The following is a 22,686-nucleotide window of genomic DNA, read 5'->3' as shown; positions in this document are numbered from 1 at the left end:
TAAAATGTAACATTCCATACAGGGTGCAAAGCCTTTTTTTAAACAAAAGCACACTAGTGGCTTTTTTTTTTCTTTTTATTTCAGAGCATGTTTCTCCCGTTGAAACTCTGTACAGAGCAGTGCAGCTTTGTGCACCCTGAGCTTCAGCTCTCATTTTATTTATGCAGATTTTTTCTGTGTGAAATAGTTATGGTAACCTGCAAAATAGTCAGGAGATGCACCTGCTGGCTACAAATTGTAATTATGAAATATTTATATGTAATATGTCAGAACAAAAAATTAACAGTTTTATAGAATGTTTAGTCCTGAAAATAATAAAGACAACATTTATATAAATAAAAACATTGTACAAAAAAAAAAAAAAAAAAAGTTTAAAAGTGATGCACATACATTTTCAAAAAAGTAAAAAAAAAGGCTCAGAAGCAAAGTCAACAAACATCAACACAAGATAAAAATGTCTTAATTTTTAATTTGATTAGCTGCAAAACGCAATTGATTTCCAAGAGATTTGTAATTACATCTGTGGTTTATTTTGAATGGAAACCATGGCTGGTGCAAATTAGAAAGCACAATACTTTTTTTCCCCAACATAGTCAATGCAGTTTTTAGTCATTTTTATTTCACTATGCAGAAACAAAAACATTCGCCATGTGTGATGCAGCAGTGTAATGGAATTATTTGCAAGGATTGGAACGCTATATATATAAATATATATATGTATAAGGTGGGGGGGTTTCTGTACAGGTTAAGGCTTGGCTCTCAGCTAGGTATTAGATGAAGAGTAGATTCTAAAATAAAAAGGTATGCCACTGACAAGTACATAAACAATAAAAAAAAGTTATGCCAAAAAAAATCCTGTTGTTACGTAACTAATGACATACATGTGTTCTGTAAAGGAACTTTAGATGATGTACACATCTAGGTTTAACAACGCTGGCAACATAAAAAAAATAATAATAATCTTGATTTCAAGTTATAATACTAAAATAATCACTACCCGATTTGTAATTAAATTGGATATACAAAGCACACTTTTTTCAGCATTTAAATAGTTTCACAAGATTTAAGGATTTGTATAGGGTCATAGTAATAAAACCAAACATATGAAGTATTCAAGTTGTGTACCGAATAAAGTGTGTTATTGGCACGTATAATGTGTATCCTAACATAATACTCTGTACCTACACAGCTTCTAGGATTTTATGATATTTTTTTTTCTTGTTTTTTTTTCTTTTTTGTAAACAAAGGCTTACCAACTAACAAATTATACTTTGTTCAAAAGAAGGCATGGACTGCTTATGCATTACATTTAAGTTCACGTATTATAGTATTGTGGTGTGTGTGTGTGTGTGAACGTGCAGATATAGCCGGAAACTTAGACATGTAAAAAAAAAAAACTGCTGCCTTTTTATACTTGCTTCATGCAATACTGGTTTAATTATGCTCAGCTGCATTGCTTTTAATGGGAAGATATGTCTGCCGATGTCTTTATAAATGGTCAAGCTAAATCCTTCAGGACTGTAATTTTCCCCAGACAGAAGTCAGCCAGATTCTGTCTGTCGCTCCACAGAGGTGCTCGTATTCCTAACGGTGTACATGTCTGAGCTTGCTTTCAAGCTACATTACTCCTGCAGGCAAAAGAAAGGAACAGTTATAACAGCACAGTTGGAAATCAACATTCTCACTCTAGATAAATCACAGTCAGAGAAAATAAATCTAGCATCTCAGATAAATAATCTAGGAGACATTTGACAAACTGGCAGCCCTGAAACTATTTTAATAATGATACAGCTTTCAAATAGAACATTTGCAAATAAAAATGCACTCTGAAAAAATTTCAAATGCATTTTCCTTTATTATATACTTAGCAGCAGTATAAAATGCCCACAGAACAGTAAATAAAAGCCAAACCACAGCCACGTGAGTTTGTTTTACATCCACAGCACAATGCAGTGATTGGTTTAAATAGCATGTTACTAAATATGTGATAAATGCAGACAGAGGGTTAACGCTGATATGGTCAGGCCAAACACAACTTCAGGTTGTTTAAATATATAAAAATGATTATTACACCAACATAAAATGTTAGATATACACAGCTTTGGACAGTTGAAAAAACAAACAAACAAAAAACGAAAACTTTAAACACAGTTGAATATTAGGCTCCACTGCAGTTTATTGGAGTCTGGGCGTTTTTTTTTTTTAAGGCTCCATGCACACTGGAGCGCAAAAACGTACGTTTTGAATGCCAGATTGCTGGCAGGCAAACGCTGCTTTAAAAACGCGATTTGAACAGCGTTTTGCATTGCCGTCAATGCACGTTTAGCGCGCGCTAGCGTTCAGCCACGTTTCTCTGGCTCTATTCAAAAATCAATGGTTCCCTATGGGAGCCCATTGATTTGATTAGAAGTCACACCGCAAGTTGGATCATCATGATCCGATTTGCGGTGCGACTTGCGTGCTGATGAAGGGGAACCCCGCCAAAAAAATGAAAAAAAAATTAATTGGCGTGGGGTTCCCACTCGGACAATACCAGGCCATTCGGTCTGGTATGGATTTTAAGGGGAACCCCCTATGCCGAAAAAACGGCATGAGGGTCCCCCCAAAATCCATACCAGACCTTTATCCGAGCACACAGCCCGGTCAGCCAGGAAAGGGGTGGGGACTAGCCAGTGCCCTCCTCCTGGACCATGGCAGAAAGCACCGTAGAGCGCGGAGAAGGCACCGGAGAGCGGGAGAAGAGGCCGGAGAGTCGGAAGAGACCCCCGGAGCTGCCTAATAAATTACTTTAAAAACCTGTGTAGTGAGTTTTTTTTTAATTGACACTTTTCCCCCAGGTGAATGGGTAGGGGTACAATGTACCCCATACTCATTAACATAGCATGGGGGCCGGGATCTGGATGCCCCCTTATTAAAGGGGGCTCTCAGATTCTGATAAGCCCCCCGCAGACCCCGACAACAAACGGCCAGGGTTGTCAGGAAGAGGCCCTTGCCCTCATCATGGGGACAAGGTGCTTTGGGGTGGGGGGCCGCAGGGTGCCCCCCTGCCCCAAAGCACCCATGTTGAGGGCATGCGGCCTGGTACGGTTCAGGAGGCTTGCTCGTCCCCACCCCTTTCCTAGCCGGCCGGACTGCGTGCTCGGATAAGGGTCTGATATGGATTTTGGGGGGACCCCTACGCCATTTTTTCAGCGTAGGGGGTTCCCCTTAAAATCCATACCAGATCGAAGGGCCTGGTATCGTCCGAGGGGTACCTGACGCCAATTTTTTTTTCCATTTTTTTGGCGGGGTTCCCCTTCATTAGCACGCAAGTCGGATCCCGATGATCCGACTTGCGGTGCGACTTCTATTCAAAGAAATGGGCTCCCATAGGGAACCATTGATTTTAAATAGACCCAGAGAAACGCCTAACTCTAATTAGCGTCCGTTTATGCGGGTTTATCTGCGTTTGGCTTTTTTGGCCTTTTTTTTTTCGCCGAAAAACTGCACTTTGAACGCAAATTTCTTGCGTTCAGAAAAAAGCCCATAATCTCCACTGCTCATTAACGCTAAAAAATGTCCATGTGTGCATGGACACATAGGCTAACAGAGTGCAGTTTATGGGCTTTTAAAAAAAATAAACGCCAATAAAATGCAGTTTATGAGCTCCAGTGTGCATGGAGCCTAAAAGCCCATAAACTCCACTCTATGTTAGCCTATGTGTCCAGTTTTTCAGCTTTAATGAGGAGTGGAGCTTATGGGCTTATTTCGGAACGCCCAAAAATCGTGTTTAAAGTGCCGTTTTATGGCCTCAAAAAATGCAAAAAACGCTAATAAAACGTGGATCACCAGCGTTTTTTTATGCGTTTTTGATTCATTGACATAAAAAAAAAAAAAAGAAAAAACCCTGAAAACGCTAATAAACGCTATTGCAAAACAGTTAAAAAAAAACTTTGAAAGACTCCCTGCAAAGCTACTGGCGTTTTTATAACATTGTTTTAACGTCCGGTGTTCATGGTGCCTTATAAAATCAAAGCAACCAAGTTGTATAATTTCGAATTGTACTGTATAATAGAGAAAAACTTGAAAGTAGTAAATAACCACTTCAGCTCCAGAAGACTTCACCCCACTGATGACCAGGGCATTTTTTGCCATTTAGCACTGCGCTACTTTAACCATTTAAGGACCGAGCCTCTTTCTTAGATTTGGGGTTTACAAGTCAAAAACGTATTTATTTATTTTTGCTAGAAAATTACTTAGAACCCCCAATTATATATATATTAGGGCTGTGGAAATTAACTTTTAATTAATCGATTAATCTTTAATTTTTTTGATCGATCAAAATTATTTTGATTTGTACTCATCCTCTCCGCTGGCTTCAAGGAGTTCCGTCGGAGATCCGGTGATGTCACGGACACCGGCGGGGCTTGCTGTGTCCATCTGAAGGGCTCCTTTGCTGTGCCTTCATATCTGCATGTCGGCGGGACCTTACTATGTGCCACACGCAAGAGCTGTTACACTTCCCTTTATCAACCTGGGATTCTACAGCCATCCACTGGGAGTTGTGATAGTTCCCTTCACGGAACATCTACATGCCGACGGACTGATGGTAACTTCTCCTCATCTGGATTCAGCAGTGGCATCGTTGTACACATTTTTATACCAGTATCATACTTGGCTACATGTTTTTATGACTGCTTTTGTTACCGTTTGGTATTACTCGCACCATTTTTATAGTTTATGTAGCTACATCAATTTAATCTCCAGTGAAATATTTATTTTGTTGTTACCTACTTGAAGACTATAAAAGTTTTAATGCTATTCCCATCGAGCGCTGCCTTTGTGTGTTTTTTGTATCCTGCTATCCATTTTTCCATTGGTTGGTAGCTGCACTGGGAATAAGCCTGCAAGGAGATCAGCTAAAAGTAGTTGGTTCTGTATGTGCGTTACAATTAATCGAAATTAGTCGATTAATAGAACACAAAAATTTTGATCAGTAACAGCCCTAATATATATATATATATTTTAGCACCCTAGAGAATAAAATGGTGGCCGTTGCAATCATTTTGGTCACACCGTATTCATGCAGTGGTCTTACAGGCGCACTTTTTTTGGAAAAAGAAAATCACTTTTTTTAATTGAAAAATAAGACAGTAAAGTTAGCAATTTTTTTTGTTATACTGTGAAAGATAATATTAAGCCGGGTAAATTGATACCCAACATGTCATGCTTCAAAGTTGCGCCAGCTCATGGAATGGCGACAAACTTTTACCCTTAAAAATCTCCATAGGTGAAGTTTAAAAAATTCTACAGGTTGCATGTTTTGAGATACAGAGGATGTCTAGAGCTAGAATTATTGCTCTCGCTCTAATGATTGCGGCGATACCTCACATGTGTGGTTTAAACACTGTTTTCATATTCGGGGCACTGCTCACATGTGTTTACTTCTGCGTGCGAGCTTGTCTGGACAGGGCGCTTTAAACATTTTTTTTCTTATTTATTTTACTTTATTTATTAAATTTTGATACTTTTTTTTTTTTTTAGTTGGGTCACTTTTATTTTTATTACAAGGAATGTAAACATCCCTTGTAATAGAAAAAAGCACGATAGGTCCTCTTAAATATGAGATCTGGGGTCAAAAATACCTCAGATCTAATATTTAGATTAAAATGCAATAAAAAAAAATAAAAAATGTATGTTCATTTAAAAAATAAATAATAATAATAATAATAATAATAAATAATAATAATAATAATGGCCCTTTAAAAGCATTGGGCGGAAGTGACGTTTTGACGTCGCTTCCACCCTGTAGTGATATGGAGAAGGGTGGGAGACAGGTGGGGGCCATCTTCCCCTCACTCGTTTCCCTACCCAGATGGCAAGAGGACGCAATCACCTCCGCCTCCGATAAAAGTGATCTTGCGGGGTATCCGCCGCAGAGACCACTTTTATCTGAAAGAGGACTGCCCGTTCTTGAAGAGGGTACCAAAGTTATGGTAGCTAGCTGCTACCTATTCATCACAGAAAACATTTCCCTTCTTATCCCAGAATCATAATGTTAGTTAAATTTTAGATGGGGAAAAAAAAGAAAGTATACTTAACTACAGTAACTGTACAGTACTGTACCTTTTAACTGTAGTAATGCTCATAAAAGTAGAACTTTTTTTTTCTTTAGTTATTGCATCAGGTATTTTTTTTTTTTAGTTATCAAAAAAAGAAAACTAATGCAACCACCACAATTGGATCCCAAAAACAAAAATTGTATATATTGTCACTGGCTAAATATTGGATATAGTGGCTGCATTTTTTTCAGTTTTTCAAACTTTTTTTCCTTTATTTTCATCTAGTGATTGACCATTTACACACGTCCTGTCTTAGGGTGGCTACAGTCAATACTTCACTGTATCTACGGAGGAGCAATGTAGCCACCTTTGGGGAGCAATGTAGCCACCATTGGATAGCAGAACTGTCAATCAGTGTGGAGAGTGTAGTTATAGATGGACTAGTATATTAGGGTCGGACATAAACAAAGATATTCACTTTCCTGCAACCACGAGTTGCAGGAAAGAAAATTGCTTGCTTCCCCCATCAACACAGTTAGTGTTGATGGGGAAAATCCTCCTGCAGAGCCAATGTGTTCTCCTGGTGGGGAACAGCTTCCACAGTAGAACAGAAGTTAAAAATAATTGCATGTAAAATCTGACCAGCTGGTTGTACCAAAGTTCATCGATCAACTTGGGTACATTCAACCTGCCCATACATGGTTCGAATCTTGACCGGTACCTGCCGAACCAGGTGAGATTCTAACCATCTATTGGCAGTATTAGATGCACTTTACAAAAAATGAGTAACAATTTAAAGCCAAACGCCAGCTAACATTTGTTAAGTATCTTTTTTCTTTTGGGATAAAGGTTTTAAATACATGCACAAAAGCGGACCATCGTAAACATGAAAGTCAGTTTAGCAATTTTGCTAAATTTGCTCTTTACCCAAAATTGGGCCAGAGCAATTTTTGGATTTCTACTATAGACCTGCTTATTTGACAAAAATGTTGTCAATTACTTAAGATAACACTGTAGATTATATATATATATATATATATATATATATATATATATATATATATATATATATATATATATATATATATATATATATTTATTGTTTTTAAGCACAAATAAGGCTTTCTTATCACGATATTGTCTTGCAACAAAAAAAGTTTAAATATTAATAGTTATCGAAATACAAAATCATCAGGAAATTAGTTGAAGGTAGAAGGAGAATAAGGAGGTAATCATGGCTGATTAGAGTAAAAAAAGCTGTAATAAGGTTTAAATAGAGTAACAATTTATTTAAAAGAAAAAAACTTTACTGACTTTTGCAGATCCAAGTTCATTGCTTTGATCTACAGATGAATAAACAGAAAGATACAAAAGTAACATAATGTTACAATGTATCTTCTGAGCAAATTATTTATAAACACTGAGTGAGCTGAAGCTTAACCCTGGATAGGGGGGGGGGGGGGGACCCAGAAGTAGGGCAAAGCAACTGGACATGATACACATGTCCTGTGTACAATGATGATTTTGTTTTGGCCATGGCCCAAAGTCTGGAATCAGCCAAAATGGTTTGTTTCAACCCTGAAACTGCCATTTTTGCTGGACAGCTTGGTCTGCTAAAGAAAGTCAAAAAACAGACTGGACCACCAGGTATAACCAGCTATGATACAGGGGGACTCAGATAAAGACTTGTATATTAATACTAGTGACAGACTTCATCATATACAGGTTCATCTCATAAAATTAGAATATCATCAAAAAGTTAAATTTATTTTAGTAATTAAATTCAAAAAGTGAAACACTTATATTTTATAAAGATGCGTTGCACACAAAGGTGATATATTTTGACGATTATATGATATATAATGATATATAATTTTGACGATCATGGCTTACAACTAGTGAAAAGCCAAAATTTAGTATCTCAGAAAGTTAGAATATTACACAAGACCAATAAAAAAAAAAAGGATGTTTAATACAGAAATGTTGGCTTACCAAAAATTATGTAAAAGGAGCCCCAACCAAGGATTGAATGCATACTACACTGTACTGAAAAAGCGCCTAGAGGCGATTCAGTTTGCATGTGTAGCGCATGTATACAAGCCTCTCATTCATTCATTCATACATGGACATACTTTTCAGTCAACATTTCTGTATTGAAAAACATTGAAATACTGAATGTTGGGTTTTCACTAGCTGTAAGCCATAATGAAAATTAAAAAGAAAGAAATGCTTGAAATATATCACTCGGACTCCAGTTTCTATCCGTGTGACAAACATCTCCTTTCCTTTTTCATCATATATACCAGGGGTGTCAAACTCAAATTCATCGGGGGCCGCATCAGCAGTTTGGTTGCCCTCAAAGGGCCGGTTGTATCTGCACTCCAGTTTTCTTGTGCTGCATAGGGAGCGCAGGGTTCACGAGTGCGCTGCATAGGGAGCGCAGGGTTCAGGAGTGCGCTGCCTCCTCCTCTCTGGTGTCACTGGTGTCCCCCCCTCCTCTCTGGTGTCACTGGTGTCCCCCCCCTCCTCTCTGGTGTCACTGGTGTCCCCCCCTCCTCTCTGGTGTCCCCCCTCCTCTCCTCTTTGGTGTCACTGGGGTCCGCCTCCTCTCCTCTCTGGTGTCACCCTCTTCTCCTCTCTGGTGTCACTGGGGTCCCCCTCCTCTCCTCAGTGACACCAGAGAGGAGGGGGACCCCAGTGACACCAGAGAGGAGAGGCACCCCAGTGACACCAGAGAGGGTGATAAGTTGTAATATGAAACATTTTGTTACTTGGTTTACATATATTTTAACTGTTTAGTCTATTTTGCTGCTGGTCCTTCTCGTGATTATGAGAATGTGTCTGTAATACGTTCTACATTGCCTTTAACAACCATTAAGATACTTTTCTGTTGCTAATGGCAATTCCGAAGGTTCTTCTGAAATATGAAGCCATGGGTCTTGGAAACTAGTTTGAAAAAGATGTTTAAAATACAACTCTCTGTAAACTTTGCTGGGCTAGTATTCCAGCAGGGAATCAGGTTTACACTGTATAAAATGAAAAAAAAACAATGCGCACCAACCTTACATAAAGTAGCATTTGTTGGTATAAAAAGAAAGAAAAAATACACACTCGAGTCAATCATAAAAGCATTTCAAAGTCCATAATGGACACAAAGTGACCAGGTCGCCGGGATCGTGTCCTGCACCTTCCAGATGGCTGATGCGTTTCGAGGGATGATCCCCTCTTCCTCAAAGCCAATCAGGGGCTCTCCCTTCAAAATGCATGTTATCCCTGCTTTGTGATATTTAGTAAGGGGCTATGGAATAATTTTTAACATAATTAATCCTGTCTGCTCTCTTGCATTGCATGTTAATGGGTTCTGTGTGGGGACAGAGCTACTGTGAGATATTTCATCTGTTTACTACAAATCATGTCTACTTGATGCTATATTTTTTTCGTCTGCTGTTTATTTGCACAATTGGTACCTTTATATACCCATTATTCTCTGTATTTTATCTTTTCTTTACCTATACAATAAACTTTATTGTGAAAAAAAAAAAAAGAATGGGTCACTTTTTTTTTTAGTTATGCTGTGTGAATGGAAAAACAGAAAAAAAAACACTGTGAAGGTTATACTCCCACACAAGTACTTGAGGCACACAACTTTGCTATGCTAGATACTAGGATTGTCCCGATACCACTTTTTTAAGACCAAGTACAAGTACCAACACTTTTTTCAAGTACTCGCTGATACCGATTACCAATACTTTTTCTAATGTCATGTGACAGAAAGAGATAGAAATGTGTCTTTTTTTTTACAATTTATTTTTAATCATTTTTTACAATGTATTTTTTGTTATTTTTTTTTTTAAATGCTTCTTTTTAGGGGTGGATGTGTCAGTGTGTTTTTTATTAAAAAAAAAAAATCCAATACATTTTTTTATTATTTATTGCAATTTGTTTTATCAGCCCTGTTGGGGGGCTTTGGTGAGACATCAGGGGTCTTAACAGACCACTGACATCTCCCCTTTTGAGACAGAGAAAAGGGTGGAGGATAGAAATTCCCCAGTCTCTTTCTCAACAGCACTGAAAATTAATGGAGAGAAGACAGCGGCTCCTCTCCATTCATAAATGGAGACATCGTAATCACAGGTTAGCAGGTGAGCGTTAAGCTCCAGCAAGAGTGTCTTTATGTGGATGCAAATTCTTTCAGGGCCAACAATAGTTATGAATGCCAGACTTGACTACTAAGGATTCAGCAGCACTATCAGCCCTCAATAGGCCGACACACTCACTGGAGCTTGTTGGTCAGGTGACTGCTTGGAAAAAGTAAAACTATACACAGGAAATACAAGAACGATGGCGAGGCAACATTTGAAAAGGTGGGTGAGTGCACTTGCTTCTACCTTAAAAGAGAAGCATGGCCAAAGCTTGTTTACTCTTACTTCTCTTGTGAGTCACAGTGGTGCACTTTTTCTGTGACCCAGAGTCAGCTGATGTCACAGAGCTACTCCAGTCTCTGGATGCATCCTAATAAAGTCGGGATCAACCCAGATGCCTGAGCATATTGCCAAGATCCTGAGCTAGCTGTAGTTTTTTTTTTTTTTTGTATGTCTCCTTTCATGAATTTGTTTTGATTTATTTACATTTGGTTGTAAAAAAAAATCACCAATAATAAGCTACATTACAGATATAATCTACCAAATTGTCTACAAAAGAAGAGTGAATTTCTCTGGCACAGCTTGAGGTTTAATTTAGTAAAATCAGGCCTTTTGTGTACTAGTAGTCAGCTATAATTTTCCCGTTCAATGATCATGAAAACACAAAGGGACAGGACACTGCAACAAAGATGAAAACCACACCATATGAAACACCACTGATTAAAAAGGCAGTTATTTTTCTTCCCATTTGTTTTTTATTTTTGTTTTTTTATTTTTTTGCTAGACTTGAATACTTGTTGTGAGTATGCAGTAAGCAAGAGATGTACAAGTATAATTCCCCATTTACAAAAAAAGAAAGAAAATAAATAAATAAATGGTATTTACTTAGTTTTTAAATATGTGGATAAGGTTAGACTATAAATTGACCTCTATTTTTGACCAAGCTATTAGGTAACAGAAAAGGATAATGCCTTAATAGGATGCCTATTTCAAATCATCTTTGTAAACATGCCCATAGACACAGGAGGGCAGTTAGCTTTACAGATACTAGTCCCCGTGGCAACTGGTGTTACCATAAACAAATACCTCTATATGGAGGGGAGATGGGCACAAGAGTGGAAGCAAGATGCTACTGGCATCACCTATTTTTCTTAGAATTGCAACAGCCGAATTAGGTGTCTGTTACAGTTTAAGATCTTTGTGCCGTTTGAGAATATTTGCTGGCCATTTAAAGATGTATTCTTTATCTTATCACATCATATAGCTTAACTGTTAAGACATAACTAATTTTGCTGTGTAAAATCGGAAATATTGGGCTCTAGTGCTGGGAAAAAACAGAAAATTAACATTAAAGTGCAGGAGGACCTCTTCATGTTACTAAATACAATATTCAGAAACACTGATTAACTATTAAAGGATCATCTTGGAACCAAATTGAACTGCTCTACTTGTCCTGCATGAGATATTCTAAAAGCGTAATAATCAATTGTGGTCTAGATACACTTATTGGTTTTAAGTTCATATCACAGTTGCAATAAATGTTAATAGCTTGCAACTAGCCCTTTTGCTAGGGAGACAATTCTCTACATTTCCATAACTCCTGACAAGGTTCAAATGACACACACAGTACCATGAAGGAAGAAAAAAAAAGGAAGTAATTTTAGGTGATAAATAAACAATTAAATCTAGTAGGCATTAACAGCTTCAGGTTGAAACTCACATGAAGGCATTAGATTACTATATAGCCAATGTAGAAACCCCTTTAAATTTAGCCTCAATTTCTCAAGATATTTATCCCTAACTGCATTTTTAATAGGGTGTATTGGCTGTTAAAAAAGCAGAAACGTGGAAATGCATGCATAAAATCCCAATTATAGGTTTAGTTATAAGCACACTTGGTCCATGCAAGTAAGAGAGAACATTTGGGGGGTTTCAACAGTAAGCAAAAAGGGAAGATGCTTCTTGCACATGCCAGTCTGCAGCTTTTCCGGGAAAGCCATGGATGCTTCTTACCTGTGGTCAATCCTCCCCATCTTCAGGTGTGATTTCTGTCTCTTTATGTACCACTACTTTGGTCACTGACATGTCAGGGTGCTGCTCTTTGGCCTCTTTTATTGCCTGAGCCAGCGCCTAACGCAAGAAGAACCAAAAAGGGAAGGGCGGAAACAAAAAGGGGGGTGGAACATGCATGATCAGTGGCAAGGTGGATATTAATGAGAAAATTTACACAGTTTACAAATGCAGATAGACAATTAAACATTAATTATTAAAAAATTTACATGTTGAAGCTACACAAAAGTTGATGCTTAGCCCTTTGTTGCCTTTGAAATATCAACAGAAAGTATAAAAAAAGAATTTTTTTCTTCATTTATGATTTGCTCGGGAATAGCGATGGGTCTTTAAAATAACACAATAGTCAATGCATTCCAATAATCAAAAAGCAAAATGGCCAAGTATGACTTCTGGTTGCCGCCTCTTTTGAATTAGATGAACAGCATTACTGGAAGAATCCAGCACCCTGGTAAATCTATACAGATTATTTCTTTTACCTGATCATGGTCGATGTCAGCATCTCCAGTAATTACTATACGCTTTTCAATTCTGGTCTCTGAAATGCCTCCTTTCACAGTCTAGGCAGAAATGAAAATAACCATGAAATAAACGTATCAAACATCTGTTTATGCAAGAAATATCCCTAGGCTCTTATCAATCCCAACCATTCATTTTTGCTAGTCAGGATGTTTCATGTTCAGGAACACTCTGTATAGGCATAGATAAGACATAATGTGCAATATGCCTAAGCAAGGTAATTGAAACTGGTCTATATGTAAACTGAGTGGTTGTCTTTCCTGCTTAGTGTTTAAATTACCTTCCTTTTCTGGCAGTAAATAACAAAAATCTTTAAATCACTACGTTCCAGCACGATATAAAGCCATTTTAATCAAGAAAATAAATAAAAATATGTGGAGTCATTTATTTTAACAGTACCCATCCCAAAAGCTCCATCAATATGCATCATAGTATTTGTATTAATCCCTAAAACTAACATGTTTAATGATTGCTAACTGACATATTTTTACTTGTATAATTTTATATTATATATATATATATATATATAAAAATAAAAGATTTTTATTACTGAATATTTGATAAAATAAAAATCTTCTATAACATAGATTTGTATTTCCCTTGGCAACTAATAAGAATTACACTTTCATGTTATAACCTGTGCAAGAATAACTGCAGTTCTGCAAAATAAGACAATAACCCATAGACCCCCAACCAGTGATAATTTTACTAAATATTGGTTTCTAAAATATAAAGAAAGTGCTTTTCTGCAAATAGTATTGATGAAAAAATGGTCAAATACATACATTTTTCGGGACAACGAGTTACAATAGTGTAAGCTGGAAATCTCTTGCACACACATGAATTTATATTTGCCTGTCTGGCTGCACTAGCAAGGCAAAACTTGCTTGTTCTGTACAGCCAGCAAAATTGAATATATTTTGAAAGGGGGTGATCATAGGTGTGCACAGCCAATTTCATTACACAATGCGTGTGGGGCAGAAGAGCACGCCACAGAAAATAGTGGGTGTGGCCAAATTGAGTGGGAGAATCTTAAAGGGGCATTAAATACCAGGAGTGTACTACATACAGAATAGAGCATTCAGGAGTGCGCTATTTACAGCTTGAAGAATCCAGGAGTGCTCTACATACAAAGTGCATTCATGAGTGCGCTACTCACAGGGTGCAGAGTTCAGGAGTGCGCTATGTACAGAGTGCAGGGTTTAGGCATGCATTATGTACAGAGTGCAGAGTTTGGGAGTGGGTTATGTACAGAATGCAGGGTTCAGGAGTGCACAGTTAAAGAGTAGGCTATGTGCCAAAGGCAGGGTTCAGGACTGCGTGGTCTGTCAAAAGACAGGTTAGAGCCAAGGAGGGTTCTATTGGAAGCTTCATTGGCTGTCAGGTCTGTTACAAAGGCTGCGGGAAGAGATGCTATGAGTGTTTGCAATCACTGCATGGCAATGGATGTCCGTCACTAGTGATTCCATTGGCGCCCCCCTCCAGACAGGAAGGCAGATTCTATTATGAGATCCATTTCACAGTCACTTGATCTTCCTTTTAGCCCATTTTAGCCACAACCTTGTTGTCCCAGAGGTTTATAAAGTAGGCAAAACATTGCAACAGGGATGTCCCCTCTTTATGTGGAGCTAGCTGAGCAGTGCATACTGCCCCCTGATTTCTACACATTTTGTAATTTTGTGAAAGTGTAAAAATTCAAGATGGAATCCATTTGTGCAGTGGTGGCAGCTCTGCACCAGCGGGATATTCTGGCATCTGTTGATGTCAAGGATGTGTAATTGCATGTCCCAATTTGTCCTCTACAACCGCCAATTCCTACATTTCACTTCTCTTTAGCGCTTGCATTGGCCCCTCCAGTATTTAAAGTGCTGCCTCTGATTCTGGCCTTGCTGAGACGATGTGGGTTATGTGAACATCCTTCTAAACCGGGGGAATTCCTGTACTAAAACGAATGTGGAGATCGTTGTTTGCACCTTGAGTTCGGCTACGTCTCAAATTACAAGAAGTAGTCGCTATCTTCGTTTGTTTGCCTGGATACGTGGGCCTGATTCTGGATACATTTTAGGCCTAGGCACTTCTTGCAAATGAGAATCAATTTGCACCTGCTGTATGTTTCTTTATTTGGGACTATTTGGTATGGTCAACATCATATTCAAATTCTTCAGAGATTCTGTCAAGACCCTGCTGGTGTGGTTCCCAATTGTTCGACAGAAAATGATTTCTACTTCTCCACTGGTGTATCATGACTAGAAATGCTGAGGAGAGGCGACAGGACAGCTGTCAGCACAGCTGACCGATTCCAGATCACTCGCTATTAATTTTGTGCGGGTCACTGGCACATTTTTCTTTTTTATCATCATTTATCCACTCTTATTACTCTCCACATTACTCAGTTAATGTTGGGTGGGTATATGATTTTATTCAGAGTGGAACACATTTTACACAGGAACCAGTGGAGCACATTTTCCTGACAACTTATTCACATTATGGAAATCGTTATTGGTATTTAGTTTTAATTAGATCCTGTTGCAAGCGCCATTACACCCCCCCTTGTCATTGTCAGCACAGGAGTTGTAGTAGCTGATTTTCTATGGGGTCACCTCATGTGGGTCAGGGAGAAAAAAAATGCCCAGCAGCGGTGCTGATGGACTCTTACATCCTTGGGAGTAGAAAACTATGTTCCAGCTCTATCCACAATCTACATTCTGGGGGTAGACAGCTGGCAAGCAGATTACCTAAGATGACAGTCTGGATCAAGAAGAGGGATCTCTGCATCCACAAGTACTTTCAGTAGAAGTGAAGTGATGACACTAGGTATGGATCTTCTGGCATCACATCTAAACCACGAGGTGCACAAATAAACAAAAACGTGGCCTGGTTATGCAAGCCTCTATTATGGTTTTGCACAGGGACAAGTTAGTTCTTCATCCAGGGTTTGTTTTCAGGGCTGTATGTGTTTACCTTTCTGCTATAGTTTATTTTCCTAAAATGGATTTGCTTTTTGTGGTCATGGTATGCCATTAAGCATCAGTCACCTCCTTTTCCTGGTATGGCTCATTCCTATAGCACAGTTAGCATATCTTGGGATTTTTGTCATCTGGCAAGATTGCAAGAAGGCCACCTGGTTGTCAGATTGCACTTTCTTTAAGCTTTACAAAATTGTGTTTCTGCATCCACAGATGCTTGCTTTGTCACAATGCCTTACAGGTGGCAGTGTATATGTGCTAATGTAGAATGTGGTTTAGTTAACTTTTCCCACTACTCAGAAGATCCTGACTGTTGGGTTGTCCCAAAGCATGATCTACCAAGAGCTCTGCTGTGTGCTTCAATAAATACAAAACAAAATTATGTTGAGTTTGTGTCTTTACAGTAAAAGCCTTTCTTCTGCATTAATTGAAGGACACAGCACCCTTGTTTTTATAGTCTTTGATTTTTTTTTCAATGTGTACAAGCTTTGTTAATAACCAAGCATACCTTTGCAGATGGAGGTGGCGCTTTTGTTTCTAAACCTAGCGTTCCACTCATGCAGGTGGCGTTCCAATTCAAAAATCATGGTCTACAAATATTTCCTGTGTCCTTCAATGAATATGGAGAAAATGATTCTTCCTATTTTTCTTGAGTCTCATTATTTTCTCAACAATACCATGATAGTGATGGTTTTGGTGATGTGATCAGTCTTTTAGCTCCTTTAAATAGCATTTTGTATTTTTGCATTAGAAGATACTATTTGTGTCTTTTTTGTTCACAGAACACTGTCCCAGAAATAGTAATTTGAGGTTATCTTTTACATTTCTATGGTGTCCTTCTATAAATACTTTTATGTATAGTAGACACCTGAACAAAAATACTGTATTGCCAAGTTGAAGGTATGTCCTTTGCGTTACTTAGGACTCATTTGTACCACTGCGCTGTGGTAATGTCCGCTGGTGTGCTTCAGTGCCATTCATTGTTAACGGCAACCAATGCACCTTTTCCGAACATCTGCATTGCAGTGTATAGCAATGCATGATAATGCATTAATGTACACTGTGCCAGTAAAATGGCTTTTGGTCCCTTCTGGTGTACAATGCACATTAATAAGCAGCATCATGTATCTGCATTAAACACAGCAGACCACTCTGGTTTGAATGGACCATTATCATTTTTTTCCCCACCTATATCAGTAGTGTATGCCACATTCTTGTCACTGCATAGGTTCGTCGCAAGAAGCCCACTCCTTTAAGCAAATTCTGTTCACGCCTCGAATCTAATCTCATTGAATGGAATACAAAAAAATTTAACTAAAATAAAATATTTTTAGGCTATTATGTCAAACATTCCCATATTTTTCCCTCAAGGCCTTTGTTGAATCCTTTTAAAATGAGAGCTATAACAATGTAAAATTGGAAGTAGATCGCGCTAATATAATCAACCAGCTGTCTGCAAAATCATATGTCAAATATGAGTGACAACAAATAACAGTGAGCCGTGACATGTGAAACTATATTCAGTGAAAAATATATGGATAAGTGAATAAATTGTCCTTAGTGAAAAAATACCTCAATGAAGAAAAAGTAAAAATAAAAAGTATATACACATACATGAAAAAAATATATAAACATGAATGAAAAAAATATTGATAGATGAATCTTGTAATGAGCCAAAAGTCCACCATACAGAAGTTTCAAATGAAGATGTCCCCAGTGCAGAAATTGTAAAACATCCCAGGAAAGGGGATGAGAAAGCACTTCCACCAAAGACAAACACTGCCTCTTACCGAATATTATTGGTCTCTGTTTAAGGAGACCAAATACAGCATGTAAGGGTGTATCCAAAGCAGATATTCCCACCGGTTTATCCAACTCAAAGCTGTCAGAATCGGTCGGTCATCTCAGACAAACAGGATATATGTGGATAAAAGAGGGACTCACAATAGTGTAAAATCCTCGCGATTTAATAGCTAAAAATAGGTATGCACTTACATCAATTCAGATTAAACAAGGCATCCAACATGAAAACAAGCCGGCCAGCTTTTAAAATGAACGCCCGTATCTTCCGGGTTACAACGATATGCGCGGTGACGTCAAAACGTCTCCTCCCTACGTTTCGTCACTAGGGGACGTGGTCCCCTAGTTCATTCATTTATCCATATATTTTTCACTGAATATAGTTTCACATGTCACGGCTCACTGTTATTTGTTGTCACTCATATTTGACATATGATTTTGCAGCTGGTTGATAATATTAGCACGATCTACTTCCAGTTTTTTGTATTTGTTTGGTGTGGTATAACACTTTTTGATCGCAGCCAGGGCTGGCCTTAGGTGGTCAGGCGCCCTGTGCGAGCTAATCCTGTGGCGCCCCCCCCCCCATCTTCACCCCTCGCCTCCTGGTCACCTAAACATACACAAAGAGGAAAAAAATGCCACCACGGGTGTAATACAATCGCAGAGGGGGGTGCCGGTCTGACACCCCCCCAGTGTGTGGTACCCGGGGGCGACTCGCCCCCCCCTTAGTACACCTCTGGGTGGTCGCATGGCGCCCCTGTTGCCCATGGCGCCCTGTGCGGCCGCACAGCTCGCACACCCCAAAGGCCGGCCCTGATCGCAGCTTTTTATTTTACTTTATTATTTTCTCACATTTAGAACGAGCGCAATAATTTTTCCTTTTAACAATGTAAAATTGTTTGTGCTTTGGTTGATTTATAAAAATATGTATACAGTATAGCAATTCTGGTATTGGTCAGACCACATTTGAGAAGCAATTTATTCAGAAATCAAGGTAATTCTTAAGGGTCCAACAATTTTTTTTTTTTTTGCCACTGTAAATAGCAATGAATTGTTTTCAGCAGACAGCAGACTCACATCACAGAGTCAGTCCAGGCTCAGGCAAAACCGTGACCATGTGTCAGGATCCGCCCACATGCCTGGACTGGCACCCAGCTCAGCCTCTCAGCACAATGAAAGCTCCCGTACTCTTCACAGCCCAGCGCTCCATTGAGAATGGGGGGGCAGAACACCAGTCGCAGTCACTAGCTCTCTGCTAAGGGAGTCCGGAGAACTGAGTGATCAGCGATGGTTGATCGCTCGGTTCTCAGTGTTAGAGCAGGCGGTGGACAAATGCAGCATCCACATAGGCAAGTATAATTAACCACTTCAGCCCCGGAAGAATTTACCCCCTTCATGACCAGAGCACTTTTTGCGATTTGGCACTGCAAAATTTACGTATTTTCCCCCCACAAAATAGAGATTTATTTTGGTGGCATTTGATCACCTTCTATTTTTCGTACTATAAACAAAGAAAGAGCGTAAATTTTGAAAAAAAAGCAATATTTTTTTCATTTTTGCTATAATAAATATCCCCAAAAAATATATAAAAAAAAATATTTTCCTCAGTTTAGGCCGATATATATTCTTCTACATATTATTGTTAAAAAAATAAAATAAGCGTATATTGATTGGTATGCGCAAAAGTTATAGCGTCTGCAAAATAGGTGATAGATTTATAGCATTTTTATTTGTAATTTTGTTTTACTAGTAATGGAGGTGATCTGCGATTTTTATCATGACTGCAACATTATGGCGGACACATTGGACACTTGACGCTATTTTGGGGCCATTGTCATTTATATAGCGATCAGTGCTATAAAAATGGGTAAGGGGTTAACCACTAGGGGACTAGGAAGGGGTTAAGTGTGTCCTAGGGAGTGATTTTAACTGTGGGGGGGGGGGGCTGGGCTACGAGTGACACGAAAGTGATCACTGCTCCCATTGACAGGGAGCAGTAGATCACTGTCCTGTCACTAGGCAGAACAGGGAAATGCCCGTTCTGCAGCTCCGTCACACGATCGCAGGACACGGGTGGACATCCGAGTCTGCGGGTCCTGTGGGCACGGTCATAGAGCTTGCGGTGGGCGTGCCTACTATGCCACAATTTAAAAAGGACGTACAGGTACGTCCCTTTGTGCAGCTGTGCCATTCTGCTGATGTATATAGTCGTGCAGCAGTCGGCAAGTGGTTAAAAAAGAGGATTCCCATACCGCTCTTTTAATGCCCACTTTTATTAGTCTTACATACTGGCATTACAAAATAGTTTTAATGAGATAAGTCCACATAGTTAATTGGATGAAAACCTTTGAAGACTCCTTATTTTATACACTGGAAGTGCCTACTGTACTTAAAAATACTCTTTGAATATTCAATAGGATAAAAAATAAAGACTATCAAAGTAGTTCTATTTCTGCGGCTGCTTTTGCCAGTATGAATGATCACAAAATTGCTCTCAACTAATTTGATCCAGCCTTAGATAATATTCACCAGACTGTAATCAAAAACGTTTTATTTGTAAAGAGAATGATTTCATGGCAAGAAAAAAAAACATATTTGAAGTGCTGTTTCTTGGCGTGCATGTTGTGTGTTTCTGAATATACACGGTTATAAAAGTGCTCCTGCCAATGTATGTAAATTCTTTAGACATATACAGCAAGTAATGTTGGAATATCTAAGGCAGCTTTTTCCACAACCATTATTCCAAAAAGCTGCCCTATGCTTATAGCAAATATGGTCATAGCAATATTACTACATAAAAAACAGGGTGTTTAAAATGTATACCGTTGTCATTACAATCACAGAAGAAGAAGGTATAAAACACTGATCTGACACAGTATAGGTATTTGTATACAAATGCTTTAGGGTGTGCTTCAGTTTTTACTTATGCCAAAATAAATTTTCTGCTGTGGTAAAGAAATGCAGCTAGTAATGCATATAGGCTTGGCTGCAGGCCCAGGGATGAGAAATATCACTGCAGGTGCAACTGAGGTAATTTATAGGACTCTACGATCACTGCATACTGAAGGAAATGCCTGTGAGTATCAGCAAACTCCTGCATCCTTGGAAAATCTGCCAGTGAATGCCAATCTACTGAAATAAATTAGAACTATAGGCACAGCTTTCCCCCCCCATTTTAAATAGCGTAAATGAGGGCTATAACCTCTGTCAGTTTTTTTTTTGCCATCTGTGTCCAATTGAAGTCATTTACCTTCACTTCCCACAAAACAGGAAAAGTACAGCGCGCTTAGGACAGGATTAAAAAAAGAAGAAGGATTAAAAAAGCTCCACAAAGGAGTCTGGTAAATAATATAAAACACAGGTGGTGTAGTGGCGGTACCTGGGGTACCTAACAGTAGGCAATCCCACTAAAGTGACAGAAAATACTCTATATAAACATATATTGAAAAAGTGAACCCGTGACCTAAAGGGGATCATCCAATGTAAAAATAGTGATAATAACTTCTATGAAGAGTGAGTCAATAGTAAGTGATAAAGCATGAATATGTGCATAAATATCCGTGCAATAGGAACCTCTGTATACAGTGACCAAAAAGCCAAAAAAGTATAAACAGAAAATAATTGCAAAAAACGGTTGACCGGGCAACCAGCCAGAAGAAAAATAAAAAAAGTGAAAAAATTGTATAAAAATCATCCAACGGTTAATAGGTGTATAAAAATGAATGTTCAGCAAATTGATATATAACAACAGAGAAACCAAGAAAAATAGACAAGGGCCCCAATAGTGTAGTACCAAGGTGTTTATTAAAAATATTAAAAAACAAGGGGTATCCCAGCATCAAAACAGATAACAGCTGGTAATGACCCCAAAGCAGACACAGACAACGTCCACTGACGAAAAGCTTAAGGCGGAGTCACGCATACGCATGCTACGTCATTTCCGGGTTGTGAGGAGATGGGGTGGAACGCACGCTGCCTATCCCAGCCTCTGACAGGTTTACTTAACCCACTCTTTTTAGTGTATGCTTTGGGGTTATTACCAGCTGTTATCTATGTTTTGATGCTGGGATGCCCCTTGTTTTTTTATATTTTTAATAAACACCTTGGTACTACACTATTGGGGCCCTTGACTCTATGAGGATTCACTGTGGAGGAATTGCTATCATACCAGCTTCGCTCAGGACTCGGAAATGCAGAATATCATCTAGCGAGAAGGCTGGAGGTGAGCAGATGAGGAGAAGCCTTAGGATTCCAGCAGCTCCAGATACTACACGCCATTTACTCCTGCAGGGGTGGTGGCATTTGATGAGTGGGGACCCAGAAGGTGGAGCATGCAAGTCATCAGATTACCTGCTTTATACTACACCAAGTCACTTTGGATTACTGCACGGAAAATGAACTTGTTATGAGGATTTTTCTCTACTCATTCAATTAATCTTTTTTCTTGGTTTTTCGGTTATATATACATTTTGCTGTATAATTTTTATACACATATTATCTGTTGGGACAATTTGTATACTATTTTTTCACTTTTTATTTTGTCTTCTGGCTAGTTGCCCGGTCAACAGTTTTTTGCAATTATTTTCTGTTTATACTTTTTTGGCTTTTTGGTCACTGTGTACAGAGGTTCCTTTTGCACAGATATTTATGCACAGATTCATGCTTTATCACTTACTATTGACTCACTGCTCATAGAAGCTATTATTACTATTTTTACATTGGATGATCCCCTTTAGGTCACGGGTTCATTTTTTAACTATATGTTTATATAAAGTATTTTCTGTCACTTTAGTGGGATTTCCTACTGTTAGGTACCCCAGGTAGCGCCACTACCCCACCTGTGTTTTATATTTTTTTTTTCTCAACTCATATTACCTTCACTTCCTGTCCCATAGCCAAAACAGGAAGAGGAAATTATATGTAAAATTAAGGGAAGACCTTGGGGGACCCCCAGGTCACCAGAATTAGTGTCCTAATTGGAAGATTTGCCTTCTATTATGTTTCTACCGGTATGAGCAGCTCAAAATTTGGGATAGATTTTCACTTTTAATGATAATGGTAAACAAAAACTGTTGAGCTTCCCTAACAGGGACACAGAGTAATAAAAACTAGCAGGTGTTAAAATTCCTCTCTGGTCTATACATAATG

General features: G+C 38.6%; 1 protein-coding gene across 20 annotated transcripts in view; it reads right to left on the bottom strand.

The window, feature by feature from the left end:
• Positions 1–449: 449 nt before the first annotated feature.
• Positions 450–22,686, bottom strand: part of EPB41L3 (erythrocyte membrane protein band 4.1 like 3) — a 323,029-nt gene continuing 300,792 nt past the window's right edge. For 19 of the 20 annotated variants that reach the window (XM_040354005.1, XM_040354001.1, XM_040353998.1 and 16 more), the window contains 3 exons: positions 12,733–12,813; positions 12,197–12,313; positions 450–1,628 (listed from right to left, as the gene is read on the bottom strand). In XM_040354005.1, coding sequence (XP_040209939.1) covers positions 12,203–12,313; positions 12,733–12,813 — 192 coding nt within the window. In that variant the 3' untranslated portion in view covers positions 450–1,628; positions 12,197–12,202. The remainder of the gene's footprint in view (positions 1,629–12,196; positions 12,314–12,732; positions 12,814–22,686) is intronic. The other variant, XM_040354003.1, reaches the window with a different exon arrangement.

The sequence above is a fragment of the Rana temporaria genome, chromosome 5 (genome assembly GCF_905171775.1).
Source record: "Rana temporaria chromosome 5, aRanTem1.1, whole genome shotgun sequence".
NCBI classification, from domain to species: Eukaryota; Metazoa; Chordata; class Amphibia; order Anura; family Ranidae; genus Rana; species Rana temporaria.
The sequence above is the reverse complement of the archived record's forward strand: the minus strand, read 5'-3'. Positions and strand labels throughout refer to the sequence as shown.